We start from the raw sequence: 23,760 nt of genomic DNA, 5'->3' as shown, positions 1-23,760 counted from the left end.
AGAAATTCATTTTTTCCGATAGGATTTGAGCTCGAAAAGTGTAGAAACCACTTATTTTATTGTCTAATACCTCATTAATATTTGATTTACGATTATATGTGTGTTTTTATATCATTCAATGATCTTTTCGAACGATAAGTATTAATTAATACTCAAAGATAAATCCTACTTTTTCTATTATAGATATAAAATAATGTGTAGTAGTCAATATTTCCACCGATGTTTTTAATTCAATTTTTATAGTTATCATGACAGTTTGTGTGAATTTTATGAGACTAGTCGTAGTACTAGTTGTAGTGTGCTATATAGAATCCATAGGTAAGTCTTTGGAATCATGATTTTAATAATCCATTCATTATTATTTAAAAAAAAACACGTTTTTAACAATAATCAAACTATTTCGTCAGTAGCTTTCGATAATTTTCCCTTTTTCAAGATATTAAATGAAAATTATGACGCCAACACTTTGCCAGCAGATGGAACGGTCTTTGTCTTCTTTGAACCCGGTCCTCCCTCTTCAGTCCATGTCTGCTAACTCGTGTACTTTCAGTCGACGATCATCCAGTACCTAATGGGTATCAACGTCGTAGTTAAGCGATTCCGAGTGTCTTCTTCTCATTAATCACGTTTTTCGTTCCAATAATTGTCTTTCGCGACCAATTCGGCTTAGTACTTCGTCGTTGGTGATTCTGCGAGTCCATTCTGCGTCCATAGACCCGCATCTCAAAGTTTTTTGATCAATTCGAGCTCTCAAGGTCCTTAGTGACCACACTTAATAATAACATGAATCCTATTCTGACGTGGAGGTTTAGATTTGTGTTTCTCTTAACTCTCCTTCACTTTTTGAAATAATGATCGTTCCTAATGGGTATCAACGTCGTAGTTAAGCGATTCCGAGTGTCTTATTCTCATTAATCACGTTTTTCGTCCCAATAATTGTCTTTCGCGACCAATTCGGCTTAGTACTTCGTCGTTGGTGATTCTGCGAGTCCATTCTGCGTCTATAGACCCGCATCTCAAAGTTTTTTGATCAATTCGAGCTCTCAAGGTCCTTAGTGACCACACTTAATAATAACATGAATCCTATTCTGACGTGGAGGTTTAGATTTGTGTTTCTCTTAACTCTCCTTCACTTTTTGAAATAATGATCGTTCCTAATGGGTATCAACGTCGTAGTTAAGCGATTCCGAGTGTCTTATTCTCATTAATCACGTTTTTCGTCCCAATAATTGTCTTTCGCGACCAATTCGGCTTAGTACTTCGTCGTTGGTGATTCTGCCAGTCCATTCTGCGTCTATAGACCCGCATCTCAAAGTTTTTTGATCAATTCGAGCTCTCAAGGTCCTTAGTGACCACACTTAATATTAACATGAATCCTATTCTGACGTGGAGGTTTAGATTTCTGTTTCTCTTAACTCTCCTTCACTTTTTGAAATAATGATCGTTCCTAATGGGTATCAACGTCGTAGTTAAGCGATTCCAAGTGTCTTATTCTCATTAATCACGTTTTTCGTCCCAATAATTGTCTTTCGCGACCAATTCGGCTTAGTACTTCGTCGTTGGTGATTCTGCCAGTCCATTCTGCATCTATAGACCCGCATCTCAAAGTTTTTTGATCAATTCGAGCTTTCAAGGTCCTTACTGACCACACTTAATATTAACATGAATCCTATTCCGACGTGGAGGTTTAGATTTCTGTTTCTCTTAACTCTCCTTCACTTTTTGAAATAATGATCGTTCCTAATGGGTATCAACGTCGTAGTTAAGCGATTCCGAGTGTCTTATTCTCATTAATCACGTTTTTCGTCCCAATAATTGTCTTTCGCGACCAATTCGGCTTAGTACTTCGTCGTTGGTGATTCTGCCAGTCCATTCTGCGTCTATAGACCCGCATCTCAAAGTTTTTTGATCAATTCGATCTTTCAAGGTCCTTACTGACCACACTTAATATTAACATGAATCCTATTCCGACGTGGAGGTTTAGATTTGTGTTTCTCTTAACTCTCCTTCACTTTTTGAAATAATGATCGTTCCTAATGGGTATCAACGTCGTAGTTAAGCGATTCCGAGTGTCTTATTCTCATTAATCACGTTTTTCGTCCCAATAATTGTCTTTCGCGACCAATTCGGCTTAGTACTTCGTCGTTGGTGATTCTGCCAGTCCATTCTGCGTCTATAGACCCGCATCTCAAAGTTTTTTGATCAATTCGAGCTTTCAAGGTCCTTACTGACCACACTTAATATTAACATGAATCCTATTCCGACGTGGAGGTTTAGATTTCTGTTTCTCTTAACTCTCCTTCACTTTTTGAAATAATGATCGTTCCTAATGGGTATCAACGTCGTAGTTAAGCGATTCCGAGTGTCTTATTCTCATTAATCACGTTTTTCGTTCCAATAATTGTCTTTCGCGACCAATTCGGCTTAGTACTTCGTCGTTGGTGATTCTGCGAGTCCATTCTGCGTCTATAGACCCGCATCTCAAAAGTTTTTTGATCAATTCGAGCTCTCAAGGTCCTTAGTGACCACACTTAATAATAACATGAATCCTATTCTGACGTGGAGGTTTAGATTTGTGTTTCTCTTAACTCTCCTTCACTTTTTGAAATAATGATCGTTCCTAATGGGTATCAACGTCGTAGTTAAGCGATTCCGAGTGTCTTATTCTCATTAATCACGTTTTTCGTGCAAATAATTGTCTTTCGCGACTAATTCGGCTTAGTACTTCGTCGTTGGTGATTCTGCCAGTCCATTCTGCGTCTATAGACCCGCATCTCAAAATTTTTTGATCAATTCGAGCTCTCAAGGTCCTTAGTGACTACACTTAATAATAACATGAATCCTATTCTGACGTGGAGGTTTAGATTTCTGTTTCTCTTAACTCTCCTTCACTTTTTGAAATAATGATCGTTCCTAATGGATATCAACGTCGTAGTTAAGCGATTCCAAGTGTCTTATTCTCATTAATCACGTTTTTCGTTCCAATAATTGTCTTTCGCGACCAATTCGGCTTAGTACTTCGTCGTTGGTGATTCTGCGAGTCCATTCTGCGTCTATAGACCCGCATCTCAAAGTTTTTTGATCAATTCGAGCTTTCAAGGTCCTTACTGACCACACTTAATATTAACATGAATCCTATTCTGACGTGGAGGTTTAGATTTCTGTTTCTCTTAACTCTCCTTCACTTTTTGAAATAATGATCGTTCCTAATGGGTATCAACGTCGTAGTTAAGCGATTCCGAGTGTCTTATTCTCATTAATCACGTTTTTCGTTCCAATAATTGTCTTTCGCGACCAATTCGGCTTAGTACTTCGTCGTTGGTGATTCTGCGAGTCCATTCTGCGTCTATAGACCCGCATCTCAAAAGTTTTTTGATCAATTCGAGCTCTCAAGGTCCTTAGTGACCACACTTAATAATAACATGAATCCTATTCTGACGTGGAGGTTTAGATTTGTGTTTCTCTTAACTCTCCTTCACTTTTTGAAATAATGATCGTTCCTAATGGGTATCAACGTCGTAGTTAAGCGATTCCGAGTGTCTTATTCTCATTAATCATGTTTTTCGTGCAAATAATTGTCTTTCGCGACTAATTCGGCTTAGTACTTCGTCGTTGGTGATTCTGCCAGTCCATTCTGCGTCTATAGACCCGCATCTCAAAATTTTTTGATCAATTCGAGCTCTCAAGGTCCTTAGTGACTACACTTAATAATAACATGAATCCTATTCTGACGTGGAGGTTTAGATTTCTGTTTCTCTTAACTCTCCTTCACTTTTTGAAATAATGATCGTTCCTAATGGATATCAACGTCGTAGTTAAGCGATTCCAAGTGTCTTATTCTCATTAATCACGTTTTTCGTTCCAATAATTGTCTTTCGCGACCAATTCGGCTTAGTACTTCGTCGTTGGTGATTCTGCGAGTCCATTCTGCGTCTATAGACCCGCATCTCAAAGTTTTTTGATCAATTCGAGCTTTCAAGGTCCTTACTGACCACACTTAATATTAACATGAATCCTATTCTGACGTGGAGGTTTAGATTTCTGTTTCTCTTAACTCTCCTTCACTTTTTGAAATAATGATCGTTCCTAATGGGTATCAACGTCGTAGTTAAGCGATTCCAAGTGTCTTATTCTCATTAATCACGTTTTTCGTCCCAATAATTGTCTTTCGCGACTAATTCGGCTTAGTACTTCGTCGTTGGTGATTCTGCCAGTCCATTCTGCGTCTATAGACCCGCATCTCAAAGTTTTTTGATCAATTCGAGCTTTCAAGGTCCTTACTGACCACACTTAATATTAACATGAATCCTATTCCGACGTGGAGGTTTAGATTTCTGTTTCTCTTAACTCTCCTTCACTTTTTGAAATAATGATCGTTCCTAATGGGTATCAACGTCGTAGTTAAGCGATTCCCAGTGTCTTATTCTCATTAATCACGTTTTTCGTTCCAATAATTGTCTTTCGCGACCAATTCGGCTTAGTACTTCGTCGTTGGTGATTCTGCCAGTCCATTCTGCGTCTATAGACCCGCATCTCAAAGTTTTTTGATCAATTCGAGCTCTCAAGGTCCTTAGTGACCACACTTAATAATAACATGAATCCTATTCTGACGTGGAGGTTTAGATTTGTGTTTCTCTTAACTCTCCTTCACTTTTTGAAATAATGATCGTTCCTAATGGGCATCAACGTCGTAGTTAAGTGATTCCGAGTGTCCGCCGTTTAGAGTTTCTTCATGCGAGTTTAAAATTTTCGATTTTTCAGGTTGCTACGATTTAATTGAAGAAAAAAATGAAACAACTCACGATGTTGTCACGGAAGATGTAGTGCGATATAAACGACAAATATTTTTCATACCGTTCGCTAGACCATATTCAAAGTAACTATTTAATTACAAATAAATATAAACGTAAATATTAATCTGCTGTAAAAATTTTTTTTCGATAAATTGCTTTTATTCAATATATTTTAGATTTTTGAATAGTACCGTCGTCGAAGACGATGACGATAATTTCCCCCAGCTTCTAACGGAGGATCAAATACTGAAAGGGGGTATTATATTAGTTCTTTTCATCGGTATTTATGGGTTTACTTTATTAGCTGTGGTGTGCAATGATTATTTTTTACCATGCGTTGAAGCCATATGTAAAACTTTGAATTTAACGCCGGTAAGTAAACATTTTTCGCTACCCTCGTAACATAAATATTTCGAAATTCTTATGGATTTTCTTAAATATCTAGATTTTAAATTCCCTCTGGTTCTGAAAGGATATTCTGCACACTACGAGGGTTGTTGAAGAAATTATTGAATCCCAAACGGCGGATGATTCAACAATTCGATGTTTTGACTGTTCAAAAACGTTTTTTTGTACGAATTGTTGTATAAAACTTCGTCGGTGTTGCCTTCTACATCAGCTTCCCCGATTTTTTAAAACGTTTCTACCAAAAAAAATCGAAAATTATAAAAAATATTCAAGATTCGACTCCGAGATGAATATTTCGAACATCACTCGTACAAATAAAAGTTTTTTGTACAAATTGTTGTGTAAAACCTCATCGGTGTTGTCTTCTACATGAGTTTCCATGATTTTTTAAAACATTTCTACCAAAAAAAATCGAAAATTATAAAAAATATTCAAGATTCGACTCCGAGATGAATATTTCGAACATCACTCGTATAAATACAAGTTTTTTGTACGAATTGTTGTATAAAACTTCGTCGGTGTTGTTTTCCCCGATTTTTTAAAACGTTTCTACCAAAAAAAATCGAAAATTATAAAAATTATTCAAGATTCGACTCCGAGACGAATATTTCGAACAACACTCGTATAAATACAAGTTTTTTTGTACGAATTTTTGTATAAAACCTCGTCGGTGTTGTTTTCCCCGATTTTTTAAAACGTTTCTACCAAAAAAAATCGAAAACTATAAAAAATATTCAAGATTCGACTCCTAAACGAATATTTCGAACAACACTCGTATAAATACAAGTTTTTTTGTACGAATTTTTGTATAAAACCTCGTCGGTGTTGTTTTTCCCGATTTTTTAAAACGTTTCTACCAAAAAAAATCGAAAACTATAAAAAATATTCAAGATTCGACTCCTAAACGAATATTTCGAACAACACTCGTATAAATACAAGTTTTTTTGTACGAATTTTTGTATAAAACCTCGTCGGTGTTGTTTTCCCCGATTTTTCAAAAAGTTTCTACCAAAAAAAATCGAAAATTATAAAAATTATTCAAGATTCGACTCCTAAACGAATATTTCGAACAACACTCGTATAAATACAAGTTTTTTTGTACGAATTGTTGTATAAAACTTCGTCGGTGTTGTTTTCCCCGATTTTTTAAAACATTTCTACCAAAAAAAATCGAAAATTATAAAAATTATTCAAGATTCGACTCCTAAACGAATATTTCGAACAACACTCGTATAAATACAAGTTTTTTTGTACGAATTGTTGTATAAAACTTCGTCGGTGTTGTTTTCCCCGATTTTTTAAAACATTTCTACCAAAAAAAATCGAAAATTATAAAAATTATTCAAGATTCGACTCCTAAACGAATATTTCGAACAACACTCGTATAAATACAAGTTTTTTTGTACGAATTGTTGTATAAAACTTCGTCGGTGTTGTTTTCCCCGATTTTTTAAAACATTTCTACCAAAAAAAATCGAAAATTATAAAAATTATTCAAGATTCGACTCCTAAACGAATATTTCGAACAACACTCGTATAAATACAAGTTTTTTTGTACGAATTGTTGTATAAAACCTCGTCGGTGTTGTTTTCCCCGATTTTTTAAAACATTTCTACCAAAAAAAATCGAAAATTATAAAAATTATTCAAGATTCGACTCCTAAACGAATATTTCGAACAACACTCGTATAAATACAAGTTTTTTTGTACGAATTTTTGTATAAAACCTTGTCGGTGTTGTTTTCCACGATTTTTTAAAACGTTTCTACCAAAAAAACATCGAAAACTATAAAAAATATTCAAGATTCGACTCCTAAACGAATATTTCGAACAACACTCGTATAAATACAAGTTTTTTTGTACGAATTGTTGTATAAAACTTCGTCGGTGTTGTTTTCCCCGATTTTTCAAAAAGTTTCTACCAAAAAAAATCGAAAATTATAAAAATTATTCAAGATTCGACTCCTAAACGAATATTTCGAACAACACTCGTATAACAACACGTTCCGAGTACGTTCTTCAATAATAAACATCAAACTTCAAGACCAGTGTTGCCATATTTAAAAAATTAAGCAACAATCCTCGTATATGTATATACAGGATGATCAAAAAGTATTGTTAATTCAAAACTAATCGTCATCATCAATTATTGTATTAATTTGATTCGTTACAAGTTACAAACGTTATTTATAACGAAATTATATATTGCAGGACGTGGCAGCCGCTACATTTATGTCGATAGCTACTTCAACCCCGGAATTTTTCACCAACATAATCAGTACTTTCATTTCCGAATCTAATCTCGGTATAGGTACCATCGTGGGTTCATTAATGTGCAATACTCTATTAGTACCAGCCGTGGGAGGTTTAAACAGCCCGTATGTAAGTCTATCGAACACAATACCGTAAAGTACCACGTTAATTTCGACCATTTTCCAGCCCCTTCAATTAGATTGGTACCCCCTATCGAGAGATACAATCATATACATATTATCGGTAACCGTATTGATTTTCATAACTTGGGACGGTAATATTTATTGGTACGAATCGTTAATACCGCTAACAATCTACGTATGTTATTTCACCTTCATGTTTAACAACAAAAGAATCCACAGATTCGTTAAAAGATTGGTTAATCGAAAGAAAATTAACATATCCGATTCCCCCGGTAAGCGCAACGATATAAGTACGATCGGAAAAGTTGCCGAGGAAGATTCGAGCGAAGAAAACGTTAAAAAAACTAGCGGAGTTAAAGACGAACCCAAACAATCGATTTTATCCGCTTTCGGTAGTTATATGAAAGAGCCGGACGATCCCGAATTTGAAATTGAACATCAAAAAGTTTTGGAAAAATTGCAGGAGGAAGATAAACAAGGTAAATTAATTATTGAACACACCTCGTAGTAGTATAGTTAATATTTAATGTTTTATTTGTAGAAGCTCAAAAATCTTTGTTTAGGAGACCGGAAGGTAATTTTTTCAAAAAGTTTATTTTTTATTACACCTGGCCGACGAAATTAATAACGAGATGTACTATACCGAATCCGTTGGTTTATCCCCATTGGTTTCCCGTCACCATCACTTTCTTCATGTGCATCGTTTGGATCGGTCTCAATTCGTATATTGTCTGTTGGATGATCAGTATTATCGGTAAGCATCGAAACTTTTTTTTTATAAATACGAAATATCTCGAAAAAAGTTTATTTTTTTACGTATTGGGTAGTGGTTGAGTCGCCAGGTGTCGATTTAACATGAAGGAGGACTTTCAATCAATGGATGGTACCGGAAATACCCGGCCTAACCAAAAGAAACACGAAAATTTCCGAACTTTTCATTTCCCGTACACTTTTCCCAACGATGTTTCGATATTTGACAATAACCGCCTTCATTGCTGGAAAATCTTTGATCGCCGAGTCGTTTTTTGTAGTATGGGAACAGAAAATAATCATAGGAGACTAAATCGGCCGAATAAGGTGGATAATTCATTAGTTTTCGCCATTGCAATAACCTGGTGCATTGTCTTGATGAAAGGATACTTTTTTGCTTGATTTTTTCGCTCGAACGTTGCATAATACTCGACGATGATTGATTTTCCTTTTCCAAGATATTCAATGGAAATTATCCCGCGCAAATTCCAAAAAAACCATCGCCATAACCTTGTTTACAAATGGAACAGTCTTTGTCTTCTTCGGAACCGGTTCTTCCTGGTACAATCCATTGTTTTGATTGTTTGTTTGTTTCTAACGTGAAGTGATGGACCTACGTTTCGTCCATGATAATTAAACTGTCCAAAAATGTCTGTAAAACATCACCAAACACGATGTAAATCCGGTAGTTCACGCACTTTCAATCGACGATCATCCAGTCGATTTTTTTCAACATTCCTGGAGTTATCACTTCATTTGGTGGATTATCCAGATGTATTTGGACGTAATTGAGTCACCAGGTGTCGATTCAAGATTAAGGGGAACTTCCAATAAGTGGATGGTACCAGAAATATCTGGTCCAACCAAAAGAAACACGAAAATTTTCGAACTTTTCATTTCCCGTACACTTTTCCCAACGATGTTTCGATATTTGACAATAACCGCCTTCATTGCTGGAAAATCTTTGATCGCCGAGTCGTTTTTTGTAGTATGGGAACAGAAAATAATCATAGGAGACTAAATCGGCCGAATAAGATGGATAATTCATTAGTTTTCGCCATTGCAATAACCTGGTGCCTACTTCTTAACCAATTGCTTGATTTCAACGCCCGAACGTTGCATAATACTCACAGTTGATTGATTTTCCTTTTCCAATATATTCAATGGAAATTATCCCGCGCAAAACCCAAAAAAACCGACGCCATGATTTTGCCTACAGACGAAACAGTCTTTGTCTTCTTCGGAGCCGGTTCTTCCTGGTTCAATCCGTTGTTTTGATTGTTTGTTTGTTTCGAACGTGAATTTACGAACCCACGTTTCATCTATATTAATGAAAGTGTCTAAATATTCATGTGAAACACGATGTACCTCATTTTTTTGAATACCTACCACGTCTACTAGTTCACGCACTTCCAATCGACGATTCTAGTCTTCGTAGGTCGTACGGTCTCGTCTAAACTACGCTACAATTGATAACGAACAATCTAGTTCAGTTTTTATATTAGTTGAGCTTCCAAATACAATAATTTGATTATAAAACGACGGCCAAACTTTTCCATGTTTATAAATTTACTAAAAAATCATCTCTAGGTCAGGACAAGGTGCCGGAACAGCCAGTTTGAACTGGATTTAGTAGACGCCCGAATTTTTGAAATATTTTTTTGTTTTATTAGGCCAAGTGACAAATCTACCGGACGCTTTGTTGGGTATGACTTTAATGGCAGTCGGGGGTTGTTTACCAGAGACAGTTTCCATGACGATTATCGCTCGAAGGGGTGAGTCAACTATCAAAATTAATTCTAACAAAAATATTTCGAATAATCGATTGTTTTAGGTGAAGGTAGTTTCGGGGTTTCCAATTCCCTCGGAGCGAACACGATGAACGTTTTATATTCCCTGGGTATACCTTGGTTTCTAAAAAATATCATACAGGGTTTCACGAGCGCCCGTCCGGTTCTAATTAAATCCGGTTCGATCGAATATACGATAATGTCGTTAATAATCGCCGCAGTCGTTTTATATCTCACCCTTTTATTAAACAAATTCAGATTATCGAAAATATCCGGGGTAATATTAGGGGTGTTTTATATTTGTATGGTAACTTCGGCCATAGTATGTCAAACGGTTTTATATTAGCATATTTCGACATATAACTCATATCTCATTTTTTTTACGTACACTAGATAATTATATACAGTGTGGAAATATACGGTGTGAGACATGAAACAGCCGACGAGATATTTCGTACCTGAATCGCTAGTTTCGGTGACCGAATGAGATTTTTGGGATAAATTATAGAAAAAATTCGGAATATACAGGGGAGATTTCGATAAGAACGTTGTGGAATGAAATTTTTTTATCGAATCGTATCGTAAACGTATGTAGAGATTAAATTTTGAAAATAAAATAATTAAAAAACAATTGATTATACGCGTTTGTGTAAAGATAATGTTAGATTAAAAGGAAGTTATAATGAATTAAAATTGAAATCGATAAAATAATTTTGTGAATTTTATCGCAGGTAATTGACAGGTAATCTTAGATTGTATGACGAGATATCGTTTTTTTGATAAATAATCTTTAGAATTTAGTGGGTATACAAGAAATCTATTGGAAAACCGTTGTTTTTGAGTTATAATCGATCAAATGAAATTTTAGTGATAATATAATACGGGGCGAATCGAAATTTAAATAAATAAACTTTTCGGTATTCCTAAATGGATAACCCTGTATTAGAAATGACGAAATTTTGGAAAACAACTTTGTTATTTATCGAAAAATAATCATTCCACTCGTAAATCCTAAGAAATCATACGGGGCGAATCAATATTTAAATAAATAAACTTTTCGGTATTTCTAAATGGATAACCCTGTATTAGAAATGACGAAATTTTGGAAAACAACTTTGTTATTTATCGAAAAATAATCATTCCACTCGTAAATCCTAAGAAATCATACGGGGCGAATCAATATTTAAATAAATAAACTTTTCGGTATTTCTAAATGGATAACCCTGTATTAGAAATGACAAAATTTTTAAAATTAAGTTTGATATTTATCGAAAAATAATCATTCCACTCGTAAATCCTAAGAAATCATACGGGGCGAATCAATATTTAAATAAATAAACTTTTCGGTATTTCTAAATGGATAACCCTGTATTAGAAATGACGAAATTTTGAAAAACAAATTTGATATTTATCGAAAAATAATCATTCCACTCGTAAATCCTAAGAAATCATACGGGGCGAATCAATATTTAAATAAATAAACTTTTCGGTATTTCTAAATGGATAACCCTGTATTAGAAATGACGAAATTTTGAAAAACAACTTTGATATTTATCGAAAAATAATCATTCCACTCGTAAATCCTCATGAATCATACGGGGCGAATCAATATTTAAATAAATAAACTTTTCGGTATTTCTAAATGGATAACCCTGTATTAGAAATGACGAAATTTTGAAAAACAAATTTGATATTTATCGAAAAATAATCATTCCACTCGTAAATCCTAAGAAATCATACGGGGCGAATCAATATTTAAATAAATAAACTTTTCGGTATTTCTAAATGGATAACCCTGTATTAGAAATGACGAAATTTTGAAAAACAAATTTGATATTTATCGAAAAATAATCATTCCACTCGTAAATCCTAAGAAATCATACGGGGCGAATCGAAATTTGAATAAATGAACTTTTCGGTATTTCTAAATGGATAACCCTGTATTAGAAATGACGAAATTTTGGAAAACAACTTTGTTATTTATCGAAAAATAATCATTCCACTCGTAAATCCTCATGAATCATACAGGGCGAATCAATATTTAAATAAATAAACTTTTCGGTATTTCTAAATGGATAACCCTGTATTAGAAATGACGAAATTTTGAAAAACAAATTTGATATTTATCGAAAAATAATCATTCCACTCGTAAATCCTAAGAAATCATACGGGGCGAATCAATATTTAAATAAATAAACTTTTCGGTATTTCTAAATGGATAACCCTGTATTAGAAATGACGAAATTTTGAAAAACAAATTTGATATTTATCGAAAAATAATCATTCCACTCGTAAATCCTAAGAAATCATACGGGGCGAATCAATATTTAAATAAATAAACTTTTCGGTATTTCTAAATGGATAACCCTGTATTAGAAATGACGAAATTTTGAAAAACAACTTTGATATTTATCGAAAAATAATCATTCCACTCGTAAATCCTCATGAATCATACGGGGCGAATCAATATTTAAATAAATAAACTTTTCGGTATTTCTAAATGGATAACCCTGTATTAGAAATGACGAAATTTTGAAAAACAAATTTGATATTTATCGAAAAATAATCATTCCACTCGTAAATCCTAAGAAATCATACGGGGCGAATCAATATTTAAATAAATAAACTTTTCGGTATTTCTAAATGGATAACCCTGTATTAGAAATGACGAAATTTTGAAAAACAACTTTGATATTTATCGAAAAATAATCATTCCACTCGTAAATCCTAAGAAATCATACGGGGCGAATCAATATTTAAATAAATAAACTTTTCGGTATTTCTAAATGGATAACCCTGTATTAGAAATGACGAAATTTTGAAAAACAAATTTGATATTTATCGAAAAATAATCATTCCACTCGTAAATCCTAAGAAATCATACGGGGCGAATCAATATTTAAATAAATAAACTTTTCGGTATTTCTAAATGGATAACCCTGTATTAGAAATGACGAAATTTTGAAAAACAACTTTGATATTTATCGAAAAATAATCATTCCACTCGTAAATCCTCATGAATCATACGGGGCGAATCAATATTTAAATAAATAAACTTTTCGGTATTTCTAAATGGATAACCCTGTATTAGAAATGACGAAATTTTGAAAAACAAATTTGATATTTATCGAAAAATAATCATTCCACTCGTAAATCCTAAGAAATCATACGGGGCGAATCAATATTTAAATAAATAAACTTTTCGGTATTTCTAAATGGATAACCCTGTATTAGAAATGACGAAATTTTGAAAAACAACTTTGATATTTATCGAAAAATAATCATTCCACTCGTAAATCCTAAGAAATCATACGGGGCGAATCAATATTTAAATAAATAAACTTTTCGGTATTTCTAAATGGATAACCCTGTATTAGAAATGACGAAATTTTGGAAAACAAATTTGATATTTATCGAAAAATAATCATTCCACTCGTAAATCCTCATGAATCATACGGGGCGAATCAATATTTAAATAAATAAACTTTTCGGTATTTCTAAATGGATAACCCTGTATTAGAAATGACGAAATTTTGGAAAACAAATTTGATATTTATCGAAAAATAATCATTCCACTCGTAAATCCTCATGAATCATACGGGGCGAATCAATATTTAAATAAATAAACTTTTCGGTATTTCTAAATGGATAACCCTGTATTAGAAATGACGAAATTTTGAAAAACAAATTTGATATTTATCGAAAAATAATCATTCCACTCGTAAATCCTCATGAATCATACGGGGCGAATCAATATTTAAATAAATAAACTTTTCGGTATTTCTAAATGGATAACCCTGTATTAGAAATGACGAAATTTTGAAAAACAAATTTGATATTTATCGAAAAATAATCATTCCACTCGTAAATCCTAAGAAATCATACGGGGCGAATCAATATTTAAATAAATAAACTTTTCGGTATTTCTAAATGGATAACCCTGTATTGGAAATGACGAAATTTTGAAAAACAAATTTGATATTTATCGAAAAATAATCATTCCACTCGTAAATCCTAAGAAATCATACGGGGCGAATCGAGATTTGAATAAATGAACTTTTCGGTATTTCTTAATGGATAACCCTGTATTAGAAATGACGAAATTTTGAAAAACAAATTTGATATTTATCGAAAAATAATCATTCCACTCGTAAATCCTAAGAAATCATACGGGGCGAATCGAAATTTGAATAAATGAACTTTTCGGTATTTCTAAATGGATAACCCTGTATTGGAAATGACGAAATTTTGAAAAACAAATTTGATATTTATCGAAAAATAATCATTCCACTCGTAAATCCTAAGAAATCATACGGGGCGAATCGAAATTTAAATAAATAAACTTTTCGGTATTTCTAAATGGAAAACCCTGTATTATTAATAGGTTATAATTTTTTAAATATCACATTTAATACAAGTTTCATAAAACGACTGTTTCAAAATTCACAAAATATCGTATATTCAAGTATTTTCACTTATATGTATATACGGGGTACAGTTAAAAAGTTTAGTAACTTTCGATCTAATATTTGCTTATTGAGTTATTATATAACCTATAAGTTTTATTTATGTTTTTTTTAAAAAAAGATACTCTTCGAAAAAAAGTGTGTGATGTTTTTTTTTATATAAGAATATACACGTTAAGTTTATATTTATTTTAATTATATAATAAATTGTGAATAAATATTTATTCCCGATCTTTTTGTTTTTTTTTCAAACCCCCATCGATTTTATGTACTTGAATCGGATTTTCTAATACACTGGGAAACATAATTCAACTTTCAAGTGAATTTTCGATGTGGACCAATTAAAAACATTTTTTAAACAGTCGAAACATCGAGTTTATGAACCGTCCTCGTATAAGCGTTTGAATCACGTGATTTTGACGTACCCCATTCGGAATTAATCGACAATTAATACTAAATATCAACCCCTATCAAAAATATTTTTTCCCATTTTTATTCCAAATTTTTTCGGAATAAAAACCGAATTTTTGTTTTATCTCCGCCACTGTAGAAGCGTCTCCAGCCGTCACCGGTTGAGCGCCGTCATTCGCGTCTCCTCCTCAGTTTCGTTCCAACTCCATCCCGAAATCCGCAATTCCCCGAAATCCGTTTCGAATCCAGGTTCGTTTCGACGTGCGAAGTAGTTTTGTTTTTGTGATCCAAAAAACCTCGATGTGCAACCCGATATTTCCGCCTAAACAATTTTTATTTTATACTACAAATAATCAAAATTTAATTATTTGTATCGGAAATTTTGTTTGGTAAGTAGAAATATGAAAAAAAAATTCTTTTTGATTTACTATAAGTCATTTTTTATTATATAGTCAGATCTACTTTATTAAATGCGATTTTTTAACATTTTTTTCATCATTAATCAGATTTATATCACGTAGTACAAATTTCCAAATTCAAAAATTTTTATTTGTACCAAAAATATTTCAATTTAATTAATTATTGGGGGTTAATTAAATATGAAAAATCAATTTACGTATATAAGATTTAAACTAGATTTTATTTATATGAAATACAAATTATTTCGTCTTCTTTTTTAATTTGTAATATCACCGGTTTCTTCTACAACATTTTTAATTTTGTCTTCAACCTAGTCCACTCGTAGTCATTAATGATTTATGATGTTTTCTATGGGGTGGTTTTCCCGTTGAGTTATTATTGAAAATATAGAAAGGAAGTTCGTTCAAATGAACGGAAACTCCTTCTGGAGTCTCCTGAAGAAACTCCCGAGGAGTCGTGGGAAAAAAATATATACGGGGCTGAAAAATATAGTAAATCTGATTTACACTGTTTAGGATAAAAAAGACGACGATTTTGACGGCGAATAAGTAAAAAAAGAAGAAGAAATATCAACTGTCAATAATATTTATGGTTATTATTTACGTTTTATTAGTTTTTAGACCTTATCGTTTTTATCTGACACTCTATATATATACAGCTACTATCATTTTTAATAAAACAAATTATAATTTATATATAAATTGACGTATCAACACCTTTTTTTTTTATGTAATATTAGTAACAGGTGATAGCTTCGTAATTATCTATTTTGTATAATGACTTTACCTTCAATAAAAAAAAATATAGACGGCAAATTAAATATGTCCCCCGATAGGTGAACCGACTTTAGTAATATATAAATTTTTAGAGTCCGGCCCTGCTTATTTGAAAATTAAGAGGAACTTTCATAATTTCAGTACGAGGTCTTCTTGATTTTTCAAATGTCGTATCGAAAATTGGTTTAAATAAGTAATTTATTGAATTATTTATAGCAAATTCATTAGGATGATGTTTCCAAAAAAAAAAAACTGGTACTACAAATCAGGATTTGATTCTGTACGTATCACCAACACGCAAAATCGCCTGCCGGAGCTTCTACTTCTTTACAAGGTCCAGATATGTCCATCTTTGGAGTATTGCTGAGTATTTGGTGCTCGTCTTCGAAGCAAATCCTGAAGAAGCTCGATTCAATACAAGAAAGAGCGATTCGATTCAAAGGCAATCCAGAATTGGCCAAAAACTACTTAAAGCAGTATTTGCAAGACCTACTTCACAGGTAGACGTGGTTCTTGAGCACCTAGTTCGACCTGCACACGTCCAGGACATTCTTGTCCTTGGAGAAGCTGTGGAACCGGCTACCAAGGCACGTTCAGAACCAATAGAAAGCTTCTACTCCTTTACAAGGTCCAGATATGTCCACCCTTGGAGTATGGCAGCGTATTTGGTGCTCGTCTTCGAAGCAAATCCTGGAGAAGCTCCATTCAATACAAGAAAGAGCGATTCTATTCAAAGACGATACTGAATCGACCAAAAACTACCTAGAGCAGTATTTGCAAGACCTACTTCACAGGTAGACGTGGTTCTTGAGCACCTAGTTCGACCTGCAGACGTTTAGGACATTCTTGTCCTCGGAGAAGCTGTGGAATCGGCTACCAACGCACGTTAAAAACCAATAGAAAGCTTCTACTCCTTTACAAGTTCCAAATATGTCCACCTTTGAAGCATTGCTGAGTATTTGGTGCTCGTCTTCGAAGCAAATCCTTAAGAAGCTCGATTCAATACAAGTAAGAGCGATTCGACTTAAAGGCGATCCAGAATTGACCAAAAACTACCTAGAGCAGTATTTGCAAGACCTACTTCACAGGTAGACGTGGTTCTTGAGCACCTAGTTCGACCTGCACACGTCCAGGACATTCTTGTCTTTGGAAAAGTTGATTCTCGTGACATCAGCTACCAAGGTACGTCAAGAATCAACAGAAATACAAGACGACTATCCAAAGGCTAGTATAGGAATCTTTAGACACCAGATGACCAGAAATATAAAACGAAAGCTGGAAATCGTATTAAAAAAGAAGAATTGATGATGTTATGAAGAAAAATGTCTAAATTAGATATGAAATATGTGAATTATGAATAGGAAGTTTGTATATCCACGTATGGAGTCGTGATTTCCAAAATGGTCCACGGGAAACTCGACGGAGGACTCAATTGTGGCCAAGGAGAAGAGGCAGACCTAAAAAGACCTGGAGAAACGATATAGAGCACCGAATATAGAGAAAAGGAAGACAAAATGCCGGAACTGAAAAGAATGGAAAACAAAACGAGGAGAAATCCACTTCAAAAAAAGATTTTAGCGATTGCCATAATCCAAAGGATAGAACACTCAATAAATCGTATGACTAACTAATTTTTTTGCCAAAAAAATCGATTTTATCCATCAATAATCTTCATTATTTCGAAATAAGCCATCACTGGTAGCAAGATCTGGAATATACGGCGGATGAGAAAGCAATTCGAACTGTCAATTTTTTCTAACTAATCGAAATGTCACGAAATTTCTCACGTAGTTTTTCGAAAGTTGGTAATTCGTAAACGTCATACGGATTTGACAGTGGTAGCGCCATCTGTGCGTCAGTCAAGCGATTTATTGAGTGACGTATTTGATTCAGTTTAGGAATTTCCAGTCCACCAAAACGGAAACGTTGTATAAAAAAATATTTTGGCGCCGCTAATGTTTCGGATCCACTTAAAATTGGTATTTTGTAACATCAACAAATACCTACTTATTCAAACACAATAAAAAAACAAGGCAAAGATAGATTACACACAAACGGTAAATAAATTAGTTGTTAATAATGAAAAGCATACACCTTTCGGATACTTAGAATCCGTCACGGATTTTTGTACGAAAATAAATCGTGAAAATTGATTAATTACATCACTTCAATACGAAAATAGATCGAAATTTATAAACAAAATTTGATTTTTATCAATGGGTATTTAAATTTTCAAATTTACTTAAAAATCAATCGATTCAAACGTCCGTGGGTTTTTAATTTCGACATCGGAACGTCCAAATACATCGATTAATATTAAATCTTCCAAATTTCGTCGTTTGTTACTGTTAGTATATCCCACCACTATAATTGCGTTCGTTAGCGTCAACCTCCGGATTCGCCGGTCGTGGGTTCAAATCCCGTACACATTTTCTTTTGGATGAATTGTTTTTTTATCGTTTGAGCTAATTTTTTAGTTACGTGAAGAAGAAATTAACGAATTAAAGTTTAAATTCCTACATTTTCGGCAGATTTAGCCCCCACGGATTATTTTCTATTCCCAGACTTGAAAAATTTACTTGGTGGTCAAAGATTTTCCAACAACGAAGTGGCAATGTCAATCGAAGCCATAACCTTATTAATCGAAGAAGCGTTTTGTCGTTTGTTACTGTTAGTATATCCCACCACTATAATTGCGTTCGTTAGCGTCAACCTCCGGATTCGCCGGTCGTGGGTTCAAATCCCGTACACATTTTCTTTTGGATGAATTGTTTTTTTATCGTTTGAGCTAATTTTTTAGTTACGTGAAGAAGAAATTAACGAATTAAAGTTTAAATTCCTACATTTTCGGCAGATTTAGCCCCCACGGATTATTTTCTATTCCCAGACTTGAAAAATTTACTTGGTGGTCAAAGATTTTCCAACAACGAAGTGGCAATGTCAATCGAAGCCATAACCTTATTAATCGAAGAAGCGTTTTGTCGTTTGTTACTGTTAGTATATCCCACCACTATAATTGCGTTCGTTAGCGTCAACCTCCGGATTCGCCGGTCGTGGGTTCAAATCCCGTACACATTTTCTTTTGGATGAATTGTTTTTTTATCGTTTGAGCTAATTTTTTAGTTGCGTGAAGAAGAAATTAACGAATTAAAGTTTAAATTCCTACATTTTCGGCAGATTTAGCCCCCACGGATTATTTTCTATTCCCAGACTTGAAAAATTTACTTGGTGGTCAAAGATTTTCCAACAACGAAGTGGCAATGTCAATCGAAGCCATAACCTTATTAATCGAAGAAGCGTTTTGTCGTTTGTTACTGTTAGTATATCCCACCACTATAATTGCGTTCGTTAGCGTCAACCTCCGGATTCGCTGGTCGTGGGTTCAAATCCCGTACACATTTTCTTTTAGGTGTATTCCTTTTTTTATAGTTTTTAGTTACGTGAAGAAGAAATTAACGAATTAAAGTTTAAATTCCTACATTTTCGGCAGATTTAGCCCCCACGGATTATTTTCTATTCCCAGACTTGAAAAATTTACTTGGTGGTCAAAGATTTTCCAACAATGTCAGTAGTTAATGGATATTTTGAAGAGCTGACTATTTTTGTTATAAACAAATATTTCGAACTTATTGAAAATCGTTGGTAAAACTGTATGGAGCTAAAAACAGATTACGTTAAACAATAAACATATTTTTTCCAAAATTTTTGTTCCATCCCCTCGAAATGAATAATTAATGTCATGGTTATGATTTATTCTTGACGTGACATATGACAATTGATCTTGACGTGACATGTGACAGTTGAAGTATGTCATTCCCTGTAGTTACCAATATCAATCGATTGATAACAGTTATAACTGTCAAAACTATAAAGTTTATGGTGAAATAACGAAAAAATCCTGTAGAATTTTTGATTTTATTTAATTTCTCATCCTTTTGGATCTTTCAACCGTTACTCGATGTTAATATTGACGAAATTATAAATAAGACAGCTTATACATACAAAATTTTGACATTAATTACGTATATTATGGTTCCGGTTATTTTTTTTTCAAAATTTCAAACATGGAAAGTAAACAAACATATCCGAAACGTGGGTTTACGCAGATTGATCTCACTTTTCATTTATTTGCTTTGATTTTCACATACGACCAATCGAAATTGTTATTCACATAAAAAGAAACTTTCGTTTTAGTCCAGTCAAATTGGAATTTTTTATAGTACGAGTTTTTTTTCGTACACTTTTGAGTTAATCAACCGATTTGGCATTACGTGTCTCTGTCTGGTTCATAACTTACGCCAAATTTTGAATTTTTTTTTATTTCGAACTTTTTCCAAGGTTTAAGGGTCCGTATTTCAAAATTTTGTTGAAGTTAATTTGACTGGACTATATGTATATGAACTCTTCGTATTTGGTGATATAATTTGACTGGACTATATGTATGTGAGTTCTGCGTATTTGTCCCAAGTTGACATTTTGTTAAGACGGTAAATATTTTAAAAGACGCCGAGATAGCGAGGGTGTACAGGGTAAAATTGAATTAATAATTAAGTTTTAATTTAGGCTTGACGTTCGGAATCTCTGAAATAATAATTTGTAGTGTCTGCACGACTAGAATGTATCGTTCGTAGTTAATTAATTTTTGTATTAAAAACGTTTTTTAATTTTTTCATCGATGTCTTAAAATAGTACAAATCTAACAAAAAAACAAACAAAAATCTCGTAATTTACAACTTTTTTGTTTCAATTGCTAAAACAGTAACCGAAATCACACAAATTGTGCGTGTAAATCGTCGATTGAGCAAATTTTTTTACGAGGTATAACACATTTGACACTGACCTAAAGCTTCTGCGTCAACGAGTCTTCTCTATCGCTAAATCGCTCCATGTGAATCTTCCTTTATTAAAAAGTCTTTCTGTAGCTCAAATTTTGTTTATTTCAATGCTCAAACACGCACGATAAACATTCATTTCCATACATTTGTTTCTATACCAAACAGATCTTGTATAAACTAAGGTGACGGCTATACCGATTTGTCTACGGATACGCGGACGCACTATTTAGTATCTTAGATTCTAAAATAAACGAAAACAATTATTTATTAATAAATTAAATGGTATTTTTCAATTTCAACGTCTTGTATATTAAGAATCGTTTCCGTAAATTATATCCGCAACGAAAATATTTTCCAATCATTTCTCGTTGATTTCATTTGACGTTATGTACGGGAAAAGCAAAGAAAATTGATTAATTTATTAAAGTTAGCCTGCAGACGAATTTTCCATCAATACATTCTCGGAAAACCCACGTAATTCGACGTTTGAAGGGGTGGAAATAAATGAAGATGACCAGTCACTAACCACCGACTTTTTTTTTGAAAAACATGAAAGTTTCCGCCGACCCCATGGTTAAATTTAGGGGATTTTTAGTTATTGAACGGATAATGAGTTGGACGAAACTTTTGACTGGTAGTGTATATCCAAAATTGAAGACAAAAAAATGTAAACGAGCTTTAAATGAAATATTTCACTTTCTATCATGTTTCTGAAGTAATTAGATGGAAATGGGACATGGGGTAAAGATGAATCAAGAGATTACCGCTTGGAAACGGGACATACAAACAGGGATTCAATTTAATTTGTTTATTTTCCTAAAATTCGACTCGACTTTAATGGAAAGGGAAAGATAGCAAGACGAGGTTATTCCTTGAATACAAAATATCCGACATAATCGAAAAGTTGTTAAATTGTAAGTAGTTTGAAAATCCGACGTTTTCTGATAAGGAAATTCGACGTTTTCTGATGAGAAAATTCGACGTTTTCTGTTGAGAAAATTCGACGTTTTCTGATTAGAAAATTCGACGTTTTCTGTTGAGAAAATTCGACGTTTTCTGATAAGGAAATTCGACGTTTTCTGTTGAGAAAATTCGACGTTTTCTGATGAGAAAATTCGACGTTTTCTGTTGAGAAAATTCGACGTTTTCTGATTAGAAAATTCGACGTTTTCTGTTGAGAAAATTCGACGTTTTCTCTTGAGAAAATTCGACGTTTTCTGATTAGAAAATTCGACGTTTTCTGATAAGGAAATTCAACGTTTTCTGATAAGGAAATTCGACGTTTTCTGATGAGAAAATTCGACGTTTTCTGTTGAGAAAATTCAACGTTTTCTGATAAGGAAATTCGACGTTTTCTGTTGAGAAAATTCGACGTTTTCTGATGAGAAAATTCGACGTTTTTTGTTGAGAAAATTCGACGTTTTCTGATTAGAAAATTCGACGTTTTCTGTTGAGAAAATTCGACGTTTTCTGATAAGGAAATTCAACGTTTTCTGATAAGGAAATTCGACGTTTTCTGATGAGAAAATTCGACGTTTTCTGTTGAGAAAATTCGACGTTTTCTGATGAGAAAATTCGACGTTTTCTGTTGAGAAAATTCAACGTTTTCTGATAAGGAAATTCGACGTTTTCTGTTGAGAAAATTCGACGTTTTCTGATGAGAAAATTCGACGTTTTCTGTTGAGAAAATTCGACGTTTTCTGATTAGAAAATTCGACGTTTTCTGTTGAGAAAATTCGACGTTTTCTGATGAGAAAATTCGACGTTTTCTGTTGAGAAAATTCGACGTTTTCTGATGAGAAAATTCGACGTTTTCTGATTAGAAAATTCGACGTTTTCTGTTGAGAAAATTCGACGTTTTCTCTTGAGAAAATTCGACGTTTTCTGTTGAGAAAATTCGACGTTTTCTGATTAGAAAATTCGACGTTTTCTGATAAGGAAATTCAACGTTTTCTGATAAGGAAATTCGACGTTTTCTGATGAGAAAATTCGACGTTTTCTGTTGAGAAAATTCAACGTTTTCTGATAAGGAAATTCGACGTTTTCTGTTGAGAAAATTCGACGTTTTCTGATGAGAAAATTCGACGTTTTCTGTTGAGAAAATTCGACGTTTTCTGATTAGAAAATTCGACGTTTTCTGATAAGGAAATTCAACGTTTTCTGATAAGGAAATTCGACGTTTTCTGATGAGAAAATTCGACGTTTTCTAATTAGAAAATTCGACGTTTTCTGTTGAGAAAATTCGACGTTTTCTGATTAGAAAATTCGACGTTTTCTGATAAGGAAATTCAACGTTTTCTGATAAGGAAATTCGACGTTTTCTGATGAGAAAATTCGACGTTTTCTGTTGAGAAAATTCAACGTTTTCTGATAAGGAAATTCGACGTTTTCTGTTGAGAAAATTCGACGTTTTCTGATGAGAAAATTCGACGTTTTTTGTTGAGAAAATTCGACGTTTTCTGATTAGAAAATTCGACGTTTTCTGTTGAGAAAATTCGACGTTTTCTGATAAGGAAATTCAACGTTTTCTGATAAGGAAATTCGACGTTTTCTGATGAGAAAATTCGACGTTTTCTGTTGAGAAAATTCAACGTTTTCTGATAAGGAAATTCGACGTTTTCTGTTGAGAAAATTCGACGTTTTCTGATGAGAAAATTCGACGTTTTCTGTTGAGAAAATTCGACGTTTTCTCTTGAGAAAATTCGACGTTTTCTG

At 33.4% G+C, this 23,760-nt stretch overlaps 2 protein-coding genes across 2 annotated transcripts in view; both read left to right on the top strand.

Annotated features, from left to right (window-relative positions):
• Positions 1–200: 200 nt before the first annotated feature.
• On the top strand, positions 201–14,834 carry LOC130902610 (sodium/potassium/calcium exchanger 2-like). Its single transcript, XM_057814845.1, has 8 exons — positions 201–318; positions 4,762–4,876; positions 4,970–5,165; positions 7,413–7,583; positions 7,641–8,076; positions 8,139–8,351; positions 10,021–10,122; positions 10,182–14,834. The coding sequence occupies exons 1-8, from the start codon at positions 249–251 to the stop codon at positions 10,481–10,483; spliced, it is 1,605 nt and encodes a 534-aa protein (XP_057670828.1). The 5' UTR covers positions 201–248; the 3' UTR covers positions 10,484–14,834.
• Positions 14,835–14,934: 100 nt separating this feature from the next.
• Positions 14,935–23,760, top strand: part of LOC130902621 (calcitonin gene-related peptide type 1 receptor-like) — a 42,232-nt gene continuing 33,406 nt past the window's right edge. Inside the window, exon 1 of the mRNA XM_057814862.1 lies at positions 14,935–15,403. The gene's annotated coding sequence lies outside the window, so the exon portion shown is untranslated. The remainder of the gene's footprint in view (positions 15,404–23,760) is intronic.

Source organism: Diorhabda carinulata, chromosome X (assembly GCF_026250575.1).
Source record: "Diorhabda carinulata isolate Delta chromosome X, icDioCari1.1, whole genome shotgun sequence".
NCBI classification, from domain to species: domain Eukaryota; kingdom Metazoa; phylum Arthropoda; class Insecta; order Coleoptera; family Chrysomelidae; genus Diorhabda; species Diorhabda carinulata.
The sequence above is the reverse complement of the archived record's forward strand: the minus strand, read 5'-3'. Positions and strand labels throughout refer to the sequence as shown.